The sequence below is a fragment of the Eulemur rufifrons genome, chromosome 8 (assembly GCF_041146395.1).
Source record: "Eulemur rufifrons isolate Redbay chromosome 8, OSU_ERuf_1, whole genome shotgun sequence".
NCBI classification, from domain to species: domain Eukaryota; kingdom Metazoa; phylum Chordata; class Mammalia; order Primates; family Lemuridae; genus Eulemur; species Eulemur rufifrons.
In genome coordinates, this window is record NC_090990.1 from 123,092,244 (window position 1) to 123,109,293 (window position 17,050).

Sequence of the window (17,050 nt, forward strand, 5' to 3'; positions counted from 1 at the left end):
GAGAAGGGCAGGGGTGGATGAGGTCACAAAAGAAGTGCAGACACTGGTCATGAGTGCACTGCAGGCCATTGTTATGGTCTGGCTTTTACTCTGAGTGACGTGGAAGCCATTGGCTGTTTGGGGGCAGAGATTTTATAATCTGACTTACATTTTAAAAATGTCATTTGGCTGTCACCAAGAGAATAGACCATGGGGATTAAGGGTGAAGCAAGGAGTCGAGTGAGGAGACGACCGCGGTAATGCAGACCAAAGATGGTGGCAGGGGCTAAGTGGGTAGCCGTGGAGGTGGTGAGAAATGAGGAGATTCTCGATTTATTTGCAAAGTGACAAGATCTGCTGCGAGCCTGGATGTGGAATATGAAACAGAGCAATCGAGAGACTTGACACTTTTGGGTTTGAGACTGAAAGATGGAGTTTCCATTTGTAGAGATGGAGAAGCTCGTCTCTAGGGTAAACCACGAGAGTTTGGTTTCGCTAGGTTTGAACATGATAAACAGCACGTGGTGACATCAGTAAGCTTTAGAGAGAGGCCAGGTCAAAGGCTGGAGACCTGAGGTGGGGCTCGGTTAGTGCACAGGCCGTGCTGAATGCACAGGTCCAGATGGTGTCCAGCGCACCTGGCACTCCCAGCGCTTAGCACCATGTCCGACACAGCAAGTTGTTCAGTAAGTACTTTTTGAGTAAGTGAAAGAATAAGTAATATGGTTCAGATAAAAAAAAACAACAAACTATTATATAGAATATCAGGACTAGGCAAAGACATAGCCTGGTGATAGGAGTGATTGAATTAGAGACTAAAATACATCATCTCTCTGATTAATTATTAAAGTGTTCATAAATGTTGCAAATATCTTCTGTTCTTTTCACCCATATCTGTTTCTCATTCTCCTGAGTGCTTTTATAGAATTTTGTGTGTTTACTATAGAACTTATTCTATGTATTTTTGATAGATTTAATAGGATACAACATTATGCATAGTTCCTGACTTCTCTTATTCCCTCTTTTTCTCTCCATGCCACCGCCCATACCCTAACAAAATCTCAAAGATGCTGGAAACAGCCTGTTACCTCAATACCCACAATTCATAGAATGTGGCCCTCATGAAAAGGATTTCTGACGACATTTTTCACGTTAACTTTTTCTAGATCATTTGAAGAGATACTTTCTCTTAGTCTTTGCTTTGATGCAAAACCATGAATTTGTTGATTGCAAGTAGCTGACAAATTGTGTGTTTACTATAAAGAGAGGCCTAGGAATACCCGGTGTAACAGAGAACATTTGTCATGTTCTAGAAACTACATGTGCACTCCCAAAGTAAATTTTTATACAAACCACTTCATTTGAAATCTCTGTTAAAAAAATCTTCAGTTTTGCCAAAGTATTCATTCATTCATGTGTCAGAAATTTTGGAATTATTAATATTAGACAATTCACTGCGCTGGTCTAGTCTGAATTGAGGGAAAACACTTGCGTGTACCCAGCCTCCTAATTACTGTGTGCCACTGTTGGCCCCTAATATCACGAGGAACATAGGAGGATTATCCTTTAACAATGACCAAAGTGATAACAAAGAAAACAAAGGCGGCTGCACAGACACTTCTAAGCCAAAACAGCACGGAAAGTGGACGCTGGTTGCAGGTGACAATGCGAGTCCTCAGGGGCTTGACGATCCGCCCTCTCTGGGTCATGATGGCTTCCCGGGCCCCCGCCCACTTCCCCGGCCCCTGGAGGCGGTACTGGTACGGTGTGCACGGCCCAAAGAAAATTTCCATGGCCAGCTTTGGATCCCACAGGAAGAGTGAGAGCAGGTTGGGCTTCACTCCTATTTCAGAGGCGATTTCATCCATGTAATCCACATATCGCACCCTGAGTGTGTCAAGAGGATTATTCAGTAGTCTGAAACCAGAAAAGCAAAAATCAGAAACCCCCAGCCAGATGATGACTTCCATCCCTGCAAGCACAGTTTCCTCCAAACATTGGGTAGAACTTGTGTGAGGGGATCATCTATAGGGAAAAAGATTAATAGCAACTAAGCCATTGATGATTTCCCCAAAAAGTAAGAGATGACATGAGTTTCCTTGTTTTCATCTCCCCAAGTCTCAGTGGTTTTAAACAAAATATTCATGCAGGTGTATTTTTGCCCCTCAAATCTTTGGAAGGGATTTTGGATAGTAATAGGTGGGTTTCAGAAGATTTTTTTCATATCAATAATATTTTTTCCCTTTCCTAAATTCCATATTTTTGCCATGCACTTGGTTCTCCTTCAGAGTATGATCTCCTCTTGGTAAATCAGTGGTGAGAACTATGCTATATGAATTGTACAGGCCAGTTTTTCAGGTATGTGTGACAGTAATTTGATTTTAAGTATTACTGAAATGCAATTCCTGGCTCACCTTAAACCAGTGTTACTTGGATAACTGACTGTTCTTAGGATGTCAGCCCTTTGATCTTAGGGAACATGCTGTGACATTCACTTTATAGATTCTCAACAGATATTTGTTGACTAGAAATAAATTACATTCCTGACTCCTGTGGTTGAGAATAATTTTCTGTTTAGAAGATTTGGCACAATCTATAAGCTTCTGACCTCACATCAGAATTTTATTCGAATTCTGTAGTGATTTGCCAACTTGTTTCTGTGTGTCTTTCCAACTCCTTAAAGGAATGAAACTATCCTTCATTTCATCTTAAGTTTTCAAATGCCTTAAATCTCTAAGGCCATCATAAATTTGAAATTGTATGCTGTATCAGCTGTTCCATGGACTTTAAAAAAATTCTGAAGTTTCCACGGTGGATCATTCTGTTTCCATTTCACCCCTAAAACATTCCAAATATAATATTATGCTTGGTTAAGAGGAAATATAAAAGTTGATAATTTGAGAACTCATATAAAAAATTGACCCAGATTTTATGATGGGAAAAATGCAAAGGATACTTAGTAGGCAAACAGCTCTGCCTAAACACTTTCAATTGACTTTCAACAACAAAAAAGTTTCTTACTCTTTTTCAAGCTTTGCTCTCTTCTTTCTTATGTCAGCCAACCTGCCACTCACTGAAGGTAGTTTGTTCACTCCTAGGAAAGAAATTCCAGATTTGAATGTGGCTTTCTTATTGAGAAGATGGGGTTTCGGGAGGAAATAGGTTCAATCTGGCAGAGAACAGCATGAGCAGGTAGCACAGGTGTGGAGGAGATGGATCCTGGAGCTGCTCTAGAATGCCCTCCACTCATTGTTTGCTCAGGTGTACATGCTCGCCAGATGCAGACACATGTCCTTGTCACATACCTGAGGGGTCCACATCTTGATTAGCAGACCTCAGCACCCATGAAGAAGAGGGAACCAAAGGGAGTCTCACCCAACTGACAAGTCACAAATTAGTGTGTCTGTGGTCTTATTAACAGACTGTTCACTCTGGCTCTCCTTTCAATAGTGAGTCATGCTTATTCGTTTATGTTATGACTTGGTTTACAAACATAGATGGTAGCATTAATGGGGACTCAATGTCTCCTGATGGTTTTCATTAAACAGAGATTTATTCCTAATTTCCCATCTTAACCCATAAAAGGCTTTCTCCTGCAGTTCTCCTTCATTCCTAAGACAGATGACATCCTATATTTTGAGAAACAGAATGTTCCAGGAAAATATGGAATTTTTGATAGAGAAGGAGATAAAAGAGCAGAATTATTACATGTTGGAATTATTTCATAAAGGTAGATTTTGAATCTTTCTTTACCGGTTCATTCTTGAGCTTACAATAATAGTAAAATAAAAAACAATTAATAAAGGATTACAACAGTGGTTAATCTCCATTCATTCTATTAGTAGTCACTAAATGCCTACTAAAGTCAAGGTGCTTAATTGTTAATTCTTACCACCCTGTAACGTAGATATAAGTCTCCCCATTTTTACAAATGAGGAAATTGTGGAGGTCAAGTAGCATGTCAAGATTATGCAGCCAGTACATGGTGGACCTGAGTTTTAACTTTTTAATAATTTGATTATAAAGCCCTTAAATGTGCTGTACAGCTATTCCAGTTGCTCAGTGACTGCCATATTTACCTGCTTGTCCTCTTTATGTTTTGAATGAACACTTGAGGAAAAATACTCCCTTTGATTTTAGCTCATTCCAGGATGAGGATGGCAACACTGGGAGGTAGTACAAGTGTTATCTCTCTCCCATACTTCAGGTTGGGATCTCCTTTCTCCAACTGCTTTCACTTCCTATACTATACATCTCTGTAGTGCTCTAAAGAATTATTTGCCAGTAAGTTGTTATTTGATGATAACTTAAGATAGTAGTTTTCTATTTTTCATTTTCATACAGAAATCCTAAATAGTAAATAAATAACTATGAAACAAGGAAGAAACAAATCTCAAATGGCAGGATTTCAGACATTGTAGAGGTTTCAACTTCAGAGATGTTTTGCCACAGGAGACCTTTGCAATGCCTCTTAAATCACACCACCTGATGGCTACCTTTTCTAAATATTCATATAAGGTCAGAACATACCTTTGAATACACGGACAGCCCATCGGCTCTGGAGTTCTGAAGTGGGAATGGTGGCTCCCACTGGTTTCAGGATGCCAATAAAAGCTAGAGTTGGCTTCTCCAGCTGAGGAGGGAATACAAATTTAAACATGGAGTACTGGCTGTCCAGGATTTTCGAGTCATCCTCCAAGAATGGGAGAAAGAAAGTGTAGCCTGTGGCAAAGATGATGACATCAATGTCCTCTTCTGTGTCATCTTCAAAGATGGCTGATGTCTCAGTCAACTCTCTCACATTCGGTTTTACCAGAACTCTTCCAGAAATTATGTGATTGGGCAGATCATCACTGAAAGTAGCGTGATAGCTCACAAATCTGAAGAATAAAATTTGAAGTTCAGGAAAATTAATAACAAGTCTTTTTGGAAAGGCATTGAGCTAAGAAAATGCTTAAAGAAAAAAACGTATTTTTTGGTTTGACAAAAGATTTCTTTTCCTCAATTCTTTTTTTTAGTTATTCATTTTTATTTTTTTTAATTTCAGAATATTACAGGGGTACTAAAGCTTTGGTTTTTTTAAATTATATTTTCTTAATCGAAAAATAATAATTGTATGTATTTATGGGGTACATAGTGGTGTTTCAACACATATAATGTATGGTGATCAGATCAGGGTAATTACCTTCTCAAACACCTATCACATCTTTGTGTTGGGAACATTCAATATCCTCCTCCTAGCTATTTGAAACTATGTAATATAGTTAACTGTCCTTATACTGTAGTGGTTTAGAATGCTAGAACTTGTCCTTTCTATCTAGTTGTAATTTTGTATCCTTTAACAAATCTATCCCTCCCTCTCCCTTCTCACTACATTTCCCAGCCACTAGTATCCTCTGTTCTACTTTTTAATTCTATGAGATCAGCCTTTTTTTTAGCTTCCACACGTGAGTCAGAACCTGTGGTGTTTAACTTTCTCTTCCTGGTTTATTTCACTTAACATTCTCCAGTTCCATTCACATTGCTGCAAATGATGGAGTTTCATTCTTTTTTATGGCTGGGTAGTATTCCATAGTGTAAATATACTACAGTTTCTTTATCCATTCATCTGTTGTTGGACACTTGGGTTGATTCCGTACCTTGGCTATTTTGAATAGTGCTGCAATAAACATGGGGGTGCAGATGTCTTTCTGATATACTGATTTCCTTTCCTTTGAATAAATTCCCAGTAGTGGAATTGCTGAATCATGTGTTAGTTCTATTTTTAGTTTTTTGAGACCCTGAATAGCCAGAGCAATCTTGAGCAAAAGAACAAAGTTGGAGATATCACACTACCAGACCTCAAAATATATTATTATACAAAGGTGTAGTAACCAAAGCAGCAAGTTACTGGCATAAAAACAGAAACATAGACCAGTGGAACAGAATACAGAACCTAGAAATTAATCCACATGTTTAAAGCCAACTGATTTTTGAAAAAGGTGCCAAAAAGACTCATTGGGGAAAGGACAGTATCCTCAATAAATGATGCTGGGAAACTGGATATCCACATGCAGAAAAATGAAAGTAGACCCCCACCTCTCATCCTATACAAAAATCAACTTAAAATGGACTAAAGACCTAAATGTAAGACACAGAATGATAAAGCTACTAGGAAAAAAACATAGGAGAAATGCTTCAGGACATTGGTCTGGGGAAAGATTTTATGAATGAGACTTCAAAAGCACAGACAACAAAAGCAAAACTAAACAAATGAGATTATATCAAACTGAAAAGCTTCTGTACAGAAAAGTAAATAATCAACAACCTACAGAATGGGAGAAAATATTTGCAAACTACTCATCTGACAGGGGACTAATATCCAGAATATATAAGGAACTCAAACATCTCAATAGCAAAAAAATAAACAATCCATTTAAAAACTATGCAAATGGTCTGAACAGACATTTCTCAAAAGAAGACATACAAATGGCCAACAAATATAAGGAACAATGTTCAACATCACTAATCATCAGGGAAATGCAAATCAAAAGCACAATGAGGTATCATCTCACCCCAGTTAGGATGGCTGTTATCAAAAAGACAAAAAATAACAAATGCTGGCAAAGATGTGGAGAAAAGGGAACTCTTCTACACTGTTGGTGAGAATGCAAACTTGTACAGCCTCAGTACTTTTTATAAATTTTTACCAAATAAACATTCTGTATTTATCCGAATGGTAATATTTATTAATGCTTATTATATGCAAAGGGAAGATTTTGAAATGTGGCATAAAAGCTTATACCAGTGATACATTAATATCTAGCTTCTTTTAAACAATTCTTTGGAAAGTTTTTGAAAATTAATTGACAATGTATTTATATTGGAACAGTAAAATCAGATCATATTTTTATTTCCATTTTATTTTGAGAACATATATATGATATATATATATATCAGCATTATTTAATTTAACACCATTAGTGATCTCCTTGCTGCCATCCTTGACTCCTTATATTTTCTCCTCTACTCAGCAGCCTGAATGATCCTTTTAAAATATAAAATATTCCCTAATGTTTTTCTATATCACTGAAAATAAAAACCCAAATCTCCACCATGCCCTAGTCCTATAAAGCCCTATGTGATCTGCCCCTGCCTTCCTCTCTTACTTCCTACCACTTTTTTTCCCTTAATACTTTAGCTACATTGGGCTTCTTGCTCTTCCTTAAATACATCATGCTTATTCCTGCCTCTTTCCTCACCCCCAGCATATCTGCAGATTTCTATTGTGTCTTCATGCAGCAGACCTTCAGTCTACCTTTATCATCTTCACTATCTTTTGCAGAAGATTTTTTTTATGGCTCCATAATATATTTTTTGAGGTCCAGAAATAGACCACTCTGCATTTCAGATATATACAAAAACTGTTTTTGTAGAAAAGTTGAGTAATCTTTCCTCATTTATTTTCAGCAAATTTCCTGATGAGTCTTAGCTTTTTTTTTTTTTTTTTTTTTTTTTGAGTTTTGGGGCATGGAAGTGGATGGGTTCATTCTTTTAACTCACATACTGCCTACTTGTATAAGGAACACACAAAAGGTGTTCAGACGATATTTATTGCTTTACCACACTTAATGCTTGACGGTTCCCTTCTCGAAATTGTCTCCTTCCTGTTTCCCCATCCTTACTGCTGATTCTTTGACTTCTCCATCTTGCTCTTGCTTCTGCCTGACCAATCCTGGGGCTCCTCCTATGACCTTGTGTGATGTGGCATGCCCCCTTTTCTCCGGAAATATAAGTAAATGTAAATTTTTTCAATGGCATTGACCTCTCTATGTTGCCACTCAGTCACCTCCATAAATTAAAGTTCCATAAGTATAGTTTTAATACAGTTATAAAATTAATAATACAAAACAACACAAACTTACTGAGCATTTGATATGCATTAGATGCTAGTATAAACTATATATATTTTTTCCTAGTTAATGATCAAAACAATTCTCTAAGTTGGTGCTAATGTTATCTCATTTTAATATAAGGAAAAAGAGGCACAAATACTTAAGTAAATTTAATTATATCACATAGATAGTAAGTGGTGAAGTCAGGATTCAAATCATAGTTGTCTAAATCCAGAGTTCTATTCAAGGCAAAGAAAGCATGTATTGCATTTCAAAGGATTCCCTCTCTCCCAAGTCTCCCTTATCAGTGTTTTATATTAACAGATTCCTGATTGTTTCTTTTGGCCTGGGAAAATGTTTGATTTTTATGACATAATACATCATCTGCTGCTTGTCCACTCCATCAAAATCTGAGGAAGTGAATAGTAGCCTGAGAACATGAAGGATGGAGACAGATGAAGCTGCCATCATAATTCTGCAACTTGATTTCTTTCCTCTAAGGTAAGTGAGTAGAATGGTCCAAAGAAGCATGAGAAAGCAAACAATAATTTGCATTCTCTTAAGATAGCTGAAGTCTACTTTTAAGGTGGTAAACATGGACTCTAAACCACTCTACCTTTCAAGTCTGACCTGCTGACTCCAAAAGACAGAGGCAAAATTATTTTTAAAAAATTCTAAAACATACCTGTGTTGAGATTGCAAACCGTAAACTTCATGGTTAAAGCGAGCATTTAATTTATTCTCTGCCCATCTGTTCATTAAGAATGTAGGGTAAAATTTGTTGATGATGGAGTTAAAGCGAGTAAAGAGGACAGTGTCCATGGGCATCCCATCATCCCAGACCCGGTTCCAAATCCACGCACCGTGTCTTGTGCTGAGAAATACCTAGAAGAGAATGTAAATATATTAGAAATAACCTGCCTCACAATATATTTCCTTTCGTACGATGCTTTTCTCAGCTTTTCAGATATCTCTTATTTGTCTCAGGAAGAGAAATGGATAAAAACTCTCCTAACTTTTTAGCCTGAAGTATTCCTTCTTCTCAAATTCAGGTCGACCGACAGATACAGTCATACATAGATACACCCACTCAAACACACAGACACACCACACACATTGCATATAGGTCCAGAGATCTACCCAAGCCTCCCTCTGGATCTTGCCAACTAGCTCTTTGAACTTTCTCCAAAGCAGTGTTTGCTGTCTACAATCTTTTAAGTTTCAAATTTTGAGAAAACAAAATAATGCAAGAAGATTAGACATCAACTAATTGACATATAAAATCCCATTCATCTGCTAATTATAGTAGCATAGTATCTAGAACACTTCATTAATTGTATCCCTAGAATCTAAATATAGAAGGGGTCAGAGCTGGGAGATGGTGTCATGTCATGTCATGTCAATGAAAAATCAATAAATTTGAAAAATGGTTTTCGGGTATGTTCATTTTATAAACCCTTGGCTGAGCTGGTGAAACTGCACTCTTTGGTAAATTGAAACAATATGGCAGTCACGAAAGTTTGAAGTCTTTATTTTTATCCCATTTTCAATTTTTTGTATTTTGTGTATTTCCAAGATATCTACCAAGAAAACAGTGTGAAGAGGTAATTAACAATCAGGATTGTGTGCGTGCTGGGGAACATGTTACACACATTTCATGCAATGCTCACATCTCACAGCAGTGGACAGGCTTAAGTGATGGGCAGAGAATTTTAGGAGCCAAACCTGTGAGGTTACATGACTGAGCTCAATTGCCAAATCAACTCCAGAGTTTCCAGTGCCGACCACAATGATTTTCTTGTCTCGAAACTTCTCTGGACTCTTGTATTCCCAACTGTGGATGTATTGGCCTTTGAACTTCTTGATCCCTGTGGGCAAGAACAGAATTGCTCAGGCCTTGCTCATTATTTTATTTCATTTGTTTAGACTGCTGGCATATTCTAAAGCTTATTACTGAACTCAAAGGCCATCTTATTTAAACATCTTATTTGCTGGTCTGTTGATGCCATTTCCATGAAGTGTATCTGCCCAACCTCATCAGGCAGAATGAAACCTCCTACAGATTTGTTCTAGGCTGCAAATTCCATGTCCAAACAAACCCTAGGCTTCTGAGGAACTCAGATATCTCATTTCTGCCTCCTTTTTACTTATCTATATCCTGCCAAGCCGTCAAGGCACAGAGCTCAGCTCTTATTTAAGTAATACATCTTCCTCATCCGTCATCCATGTTATTTACAACCACTGCTCTGGATCCAGTTCCCTGTCTCATTTTCCCAACCCGAGCTGCATTTTGTCTAGCTGTTTCCTTTGCTTCCAGGGCCCAGTGCAGCCTTCCTGCTGTGCTCTCCCTCTGTTCTCCTACCGGGGATTAACACTCCAACATTAACCACATGGTCTGCAGCTGAGAGGATGTAAGAACTTATTTTTACTTAAAAAAATTTCTCTGACTTAAAGAAAAACCTCGTATGATAAAGCCATAAAATCTGATTGATTTTCCAGTGTTTCATTGTTTAAACGATACAAAGGTCTGCATAGACGGGCTTCCTTTTCTCCTTCTGTGACACTGGACAGCCTTACTCAGTCCTGACTGCAGTTCAGTCCTTGACATCATTTTCCTTACCGAATCTGCTCTAAAATTTCAGCTTTCCCTTGGAAACAGTTCTTTCATCCTTGTCTAGTGAACTCCTGGCATGGATCTAATTGTTTCCAAACTCCATCTTTGCCAAGTTCAATTCTGTGGGTAGGATGGACTCTCTATCAATTCTCTTACTGCAGCTATTTCAATTATTTCTCCTCTCCTTGGCCTCACTGTGATCCCTCTCACTCCCTGAAAATAACCTTTTTTTCTCATATGTATGAAACAACAAGGATCTTAGCTGAGTTCCTGAACACCTAAAAGTTAGTGTGTTTTCATCCACCCTTCCTCTGTTCCTTTTCCCCAGGAGAAAATGTTTCTCTTCTATTCCAAAAATCAACCCATTGCCCTGTGAGCCAATGTGGGAGGAGACTTTAAGGTCAAACACACCTATGAATCTTAGCTCTTTCACTAGTAGCTACATTTGTAATGTGTAAAATGGAAATTATTTTATCTACTGCATAGGAATGGTATACGCATCCCTCAATATGCTCCTATGACATAGTAAATGCTTGAAAAATAAGTTTAACTGTCTCCTTTGAAAGCTTTGAATTTCATTCCATTCTGTCCCACTTTCAATGAGCATCTCTGGGGCCTTGTCACCCTGTGGCCGCCTCAATCTCTCCCTCATGCATGAAGAGTCTGCCCTTCCTACAGCCTTCCCTATCCCAGGAAATGGCGACTCCATTGCTCTGGTCAACGGCATTGGAGTTATCCTTGAATCCTCTCATTTTGCCATATCTCACATCTAATCCATCAATAGATCCCAAGATCTCTACCTTCAAATTATATCCAGGATCCAGGAACTTCTCTGTATCTCCACTGCTACCACCTCAATCCATGACATCATCTCTCACCTGGATTAGTGGAAGACCATCCACACTGGTCTTCCAACTTCCACTACCATCCTCCTCCCCAGCTTTCTTAACACAGCAGCTGAAGTAATGGGAGCAAGCCACCCCTGCTCAGAACATCCCAATGGCTCCCATCTCATTTGGAATCCAAGGTCAGAGTCCGAACAAAGGACTTCAAGGCTCTATTGATCTGGTTTCCTGTTTAATTTCTGACATCATCTCTTCATTCTCCTTCCTCTATTCCAGCCAAACTGGACCCGTCAAGCACACTCCCACCTCAGAGCCTTTGCGCATGCTGTTCCTCCAGCACAGTATGCTTTCCCCATATATCTACATCGCTGTCTCAACTCCTGCGGGTGTTTACTAAAATGCCCCTTTCTTACTGAAGCCTTGCCTGGACACCTTATCTAATCTTGCAATACAAGCCCCTGTTGCTAACCCTCCCTCCCCATTCCCTGCTAAATGTTTTTCTTTAATAATTATTGCCTCCAACATATTTATCCCATTTGTGCCTTTCTCCATCTACTTCCACACTCCATGAGGACAGAGGTTTTGTCTGTTTTGTTCTCCGCTGAGCCTCTGGCACACAGTTGATGCTCAATAGACATTTCCTCAATGAATGTTGAACAAATAATATAGGAATGTTTAAATCTCTAATTAACTAACTAAATAAAAAATAGACCTTTCTTGACCAATTTTAACCTTCTCTATCTTCTTATCCACTGGGAAACAGAGACACTCATAGCAATGGAAATGAGGGAAGTCCAGCATCTTCCGAGAACCCCCAAACAGTCTAAGGTTTCGTCCTCTTCAAAAAGACTGAGTACACAGCTTACCTACCTGGTGCAGGTAAATCATGCCTGCACCATTCCTTATATGTAGGGTGCTTAAGCTTCCAAATAGTAAACAATAGCCCTGCAGTCCATTTTAAGAAGCATGATGACACTAGCACATAGTTATCTATATTTGTCATGCTATGTATACACATACACATTCAGAAATAAAGCGAAATCTTAAAATATTTTCTGTACTTTGACATTCCTATTTACTCCAAACTATTACCAACACAAAACAACCTTCCAATTGTGGTAAAATGTAGGACTTTGCTCTTAAAATAGCCCAGAAGTGGTGGTGATGGGATATTAGTAATTATTATTTTCCATTTTATAACATTTTATATTATTTGCTTGGACATTCAAAGAGCCTGCATTACTTTACAATCAGGAAAGGTAATATCTATTGTTAAAATAAGATGATTTTCAGAGTTATAAACTTTTTTTAGAAAATAATAACAGCAACAGTGATAAAACCCCACAAAACCTGAGCCTTAGCATTCTGAATGACATACCTGGAAAGTCCCGGAGTGGCAAGGAGGGATGGGTGTAAAGGCCACTACACACCATAACTCCATCAAAGACATGGGATTCCTGCTTCCCTGCTGCCTCGACCACAACGTCCCACTGCCCCGTGCAAGAGAAGTCAGCGCGCCTCTTCACACTGCACACGTTCGCCTGGGAATGAGACAGACTCAGACTCGTGACCGCTCTGTGTGGTCGCCCTCCTTTCCAAGGACTCCTGGCCTTGACGAATTCGGTTGGTTATAGCTACTCTCCTCTGGGATTTCATGAGAGCGCTCCTTTAGACTTGATTTCCCTCCCGGGGCCTCTTTAAGGGGAGCCAGAGTCTGGTTCTTTCCCAGCTGTGGGGTGAGTCAACCTCAGGGGTCTGATATCGTTTGGATGTTTGGCCCCTCCAAATCTCCCGTTGAAATGTGGTCCCCAGTGTTGCGTGTGGGTGGGGCCTGGTGGGGGGTGTTTGGGTCACGGGGGCAGATCCTTCATGAATGGTTTGATGTCCTCCCCTCAATAATAAGTGAGTTCTCACTTTATTGGTCAAACAAGAGCTGGTTGTTTGAAGGAGGCTGGCACCACCTCCCGCCTCTCTTGCTCCTTCTCTAGCCGTGTGACACCCCTGCTCCCCCTTTGTCTTCCACCCGGATCGAAGGCTCCCTGAAGCCCACACCAAGCAGCTGCTGGTGCCATGCTTCTTGCGCAGTCTGCAGAATCACGAGTCAAATAAACCTCTTTTCTTTATACTAATAAATTACTCAGCCTCAGGTATGTCCTTTATGGCAATGCAAAACGGACTAACACAGGGTCCAGTCTGGTATTTCAGCCAACCCAGTGTGCTTTTTTTCTTGAAGGAAGTGAGAAAGAAAAGTTTTTGCTGACTGCACTGGAGTTGCCTGTGAAGTGAACCCCATGGTGTCGGGGTCACCCCGGGAGGAAGGGAGGCCTCCCTGCACTATGCTCTGCTTGGCTCTCTGCTCTACCACGAGGTTCCACGGGTGCTCAGCGGCCTCTGCCCCACCTACCAGAAACCGAATGTGCTTCATAAGGTCGAAGTGTTGGGCGTACATCTGGAGGTACTCCATGATTCTGGAATTGTGCAAGTAGTTGGGGAGATGGTCAGGGAAAGGGAAATCACTGTAGGCTGTCATCTCCTTCGAAGTGTTGCTGGTGGCAGATTTATAGACACTTGCCCGGCCACTTTCAGTCGTCTCCTACAAGAAAAAAAAGGACACTTATTGCCTTTAAAATATAGAAATAATAGTTTAAAAAGAACTCTCTACATCATCTCTTGGATTCATCAAATTATGGGGCTCCTGGGCTGGATTCTTTCAAAGAAAGTCAATTTTCCACTGCTTTTACTAAGAGAGAAGATACCATGTGGTAAGTAGTTGAAAAGAGAAAAAAATAATTTGTTGGGGAACAGAGAGAGGGACATGAAAAGACGATGGAAAGAATATACAGAGGAAAATGTATGTAGAGCACCAGAGAGTGAAAATAAGCAGAGGAAGATGAGGGCAGCCCTTTGCCACGGAGCTTGGCAGGGGCTTGAAGGCTGACAGGAGTGTCCTGGGCAGGGACACCCGGGAGGTCCTGGGCCGTGTGTAGTGACCAGGAGAAAAGGACAGAGATCATGATTAGATTAGACTTTCTTTTTTCTCTTCTTTTTTTAAATTAGCACTTCTTCTAATTATAAGCGCAGCACATATTTATTACAATTTTATAAGAAATTACAGTGAAGAATACCATTAATGATGATCACTTTCAGTATTTTGGTGTATACCTTTCTGGTCTTAATCTCTCCATCTTTGAGGCTCTCTCTGTGTGTGTTACCTATTTATCTGCATACATACAGATAGGTAGATGGTGTTTTACCACATTACAGTACCTCATAATTTTAGAGTTTTTCACATACATTTCCTAATTTAGTCTTGTGAAGTATGTTATTATTTTAATTTTCCACATTATAGTAGCAGTGCATCCAGTATACAATGTCTGTTCTGTGTGTTAGAGGGCATTCTTGATTTTTTAAAAATTAAGGCTAGATACCTAAGTAATTTAAGGTTAAAGAAAAACACACCATGACTAAAAATATGTTGTTTTCTCCTAGAAGCATTTATTATAGTCCCAAATACATTAATAGATGTATACATAAAACACAATTTTGGGAATTTTAATATTTTTTTTCTATATCTTAGATGTAATACTGGTGAAGTAAAGGATCAGTAACGCATGTGCTATGAATATTCTAAACGTGAAGCCAAAAAAATATGACATCTAATTCCTGCTAAAATATATCAGCTTTAAGAATGAATCACAGGGTGCATTTGCTTCTTCCAAGTGGAGAGGACTTTTTAAAATAAAACCCGTTGTACTGAGGTAGTTGTACACAAAAATACCTCTTCTGATCAGAACAACCTGTAAATACAGTAAGCATTTTTTATAAGTGATAGGTTAAAATATGAGAGTCAGTGAAATCAGTTGACACGATGGGGTATTTTGTAATATGTTGATATGACCTTTGAGATATATCATTGCACAGCTTAAAAAAGGCACTTGACATCAAATCATTTCTTTGAATCTATTTCTTCATCTGTAAGTCAGTCTTCGCCTACCTCACAGGGTGGTCGTGAAGACCAAATGATTCACATAAAATGCTTTGCAAATGGTTCGTGGGAGGTCAGCGATCACCTGCAGTGTGGCAGAGGTTAATAGTGGTGTGTGCACAGAGTACTTTCGACATCGGCCGGGGGACGGAGAAGCTTTCCTGGAGAGGGGTCCTTATCGGTGAGGACCTGACCAAGAACATGGAAACTACTCTTAACTGGAGACAGAATGTAACGCAGGGAATTGGTCACACAGATGATGAAAGATCTGAAAAGTCAACAAGGGGTTGGAGAGGCATCCCAGAGAGTGGCAAAATCAGCAGCCACCCCACCTCTAGGTTACCCCGGGCAGTTAGCAGTCAGTAGGCCTCCCCCTTCTCTCTTCTCCCCCTCCGTGAACACTTGCAGCCCCTGTGGTCCAGGGGTGTAACTTTAAGTTGGAGACGGGCCACTTAATCACATCTAACATGATCCAGGCCAGAAACAACAGTTATTGTGCTAAGCTGCTGAGCTTTGAGTTTGATTGTGAGACGGTCAGTGTTAGTCGCCCGTGTGTGTGTGTGTGTGTGTGTGTGTGTGTGTTTGGGAGCGGGTTACGCTGACGGTAAAGATCTAAAGATCAAGTATGAACATATACATGGCAACCGAAGCCAAAGGGGCATAAGGAGGTGACGTCAGGAACTTGCAAAAAGTTAAAAGACCAGAAGACTGAGAATAAAGCCACAAGCAGGCACATTTAGAGGCCAGGTAGAAAAAGATTGAAAAGGAAAAACAGGAAAGAAAAGACAGTGAGATCACAGATGCCAGGGACAAGGATTTAGGAAGGCATTGTGATTTAACATTTTTAAATCCCCTTGATAAAGCAAGAACATGTAGAACAGAAAGTCCATTTCATTTGACGACGTTGGTAACAGCAACGAGAACAGTTTTCGGGAGGTGCTGGGATGTTCATCATGCAGCAATGGTCCAACTACGGCGGGAGGGGAGAAAGCGTAGAGAACAAGCATACTTTCCTCCTTCAAAAAGCTGGACTCCAAAAGGAAGGAGGATCGAATGAACATCTCCCTGGGAAGGAGACATTGGGATCCAACACATAGGTATGGGCATTCACAAAAATAATTACTATTATGCTGGTAATTGAAGGGTCAAATAGTGCTGTAATCCTTGCATTCCTATTTCTCAGATATGGGGAAAAAAAGTCACCATACATACGGAAGCATAAGACTCTTCAAACTTACCTCGTATCTCCACAGTCCTCCGATGTCATTGCTTCTTTCAAAACAGGTGGGCTCCAGTCCCTCTTCCAGACAGCTCTTAATGGCACCTAATCCACTGGCCCCGGCTCCAATCACTGCAATTCTTTTCCCAGGCATTGTGCCTGGTGTGAGGACGCATTAATACAAAATCAGATTTTTATTGCCATGTATTTTTTTCCCTATAATCCAAGAGCATTAGTTTTTTTTTTCTAAAATTGCAAGTTAATGCATTTAAGGAATCTCTTACTCAAAGCTTTTATGCCTTTCAAAGGCTCTTAGAGTGACAGAAAGTCCTAGCTTACAGAATGATTTCTTATTTTCGATTACTAAGTAGATTTTTTTAAATAAAGGTTTTGACTCTTAAAATGTTTCTGGCCATATTACTTAATTTTTACATTTCTTTTTTGATAGCTTCCTTCTACCTGATACATTCATACACACACACACGCACTCACACATACACACACATACCTGAAAAACCTCTCATTATGCAGATT

The 17,050-nt window shown here is 39.5% G+C and overlaps 1 protein-coding gene across 1 annotated transcript; it reads right to left on the bottom strand.

The window, feature by feature from the left end:
* Positions 1–1,538: 1,538 nt before the first annotated feature.
* On the bottom strand, positions 1,539–16,670 carry LOC138390405 (flavin-containing monooxygenase 5-like). Its single transcript, XM_069479255.1, has 8 exons — positions 16,536–16,670; positions 13,717–13,905; positions 12,691–12,853; positions 9,579–9,721; positions 8,539–8,738; positions 4,510–4,859; positions 3,001–3,073; positions 1,539–1,896 (listed from the first exon to the last, which is right to left on the bottom strand). Exons 1-8 carry the CDS (start codon positions 16,668–16,670, stop codon positions 1,539–1,541), a joined length of 1,611 nt encoding a protein of 536 aa, XP_069335356.1.
* Between the last annotated feature and the right edge of the window lie 380 nt (positions 16,671–17,050).

What these genes read in the sequence shown, in the direction of transcription:
- LOC138390405 (XM_069479255.1), bottom strand. Translation starts at nt 16,670, where the DNA reads ATGCCTGGGAAAAGAATTGCAGTGATTGGAGCCGGGGCCAGTGGATTA. An exon ending in GGCTGTCCGTGTATTCAAAG is followed by an intron (nt 3,074 to 4,509) that starts GTATGTTCTGAC and finishes TTTCTTTCCTAG; the next exon opens with GAGTGAACAAACTACCTTCA. An exon ending in AGAGCAAAGCTTGAAAAAGA is followed by an intron (nt 1,897 to 3,000) that starts GTAAGAAACTTT and finishes TTCTGGTTTCAG; the next exon opens with ACTACTGAATAATCCTCTTG.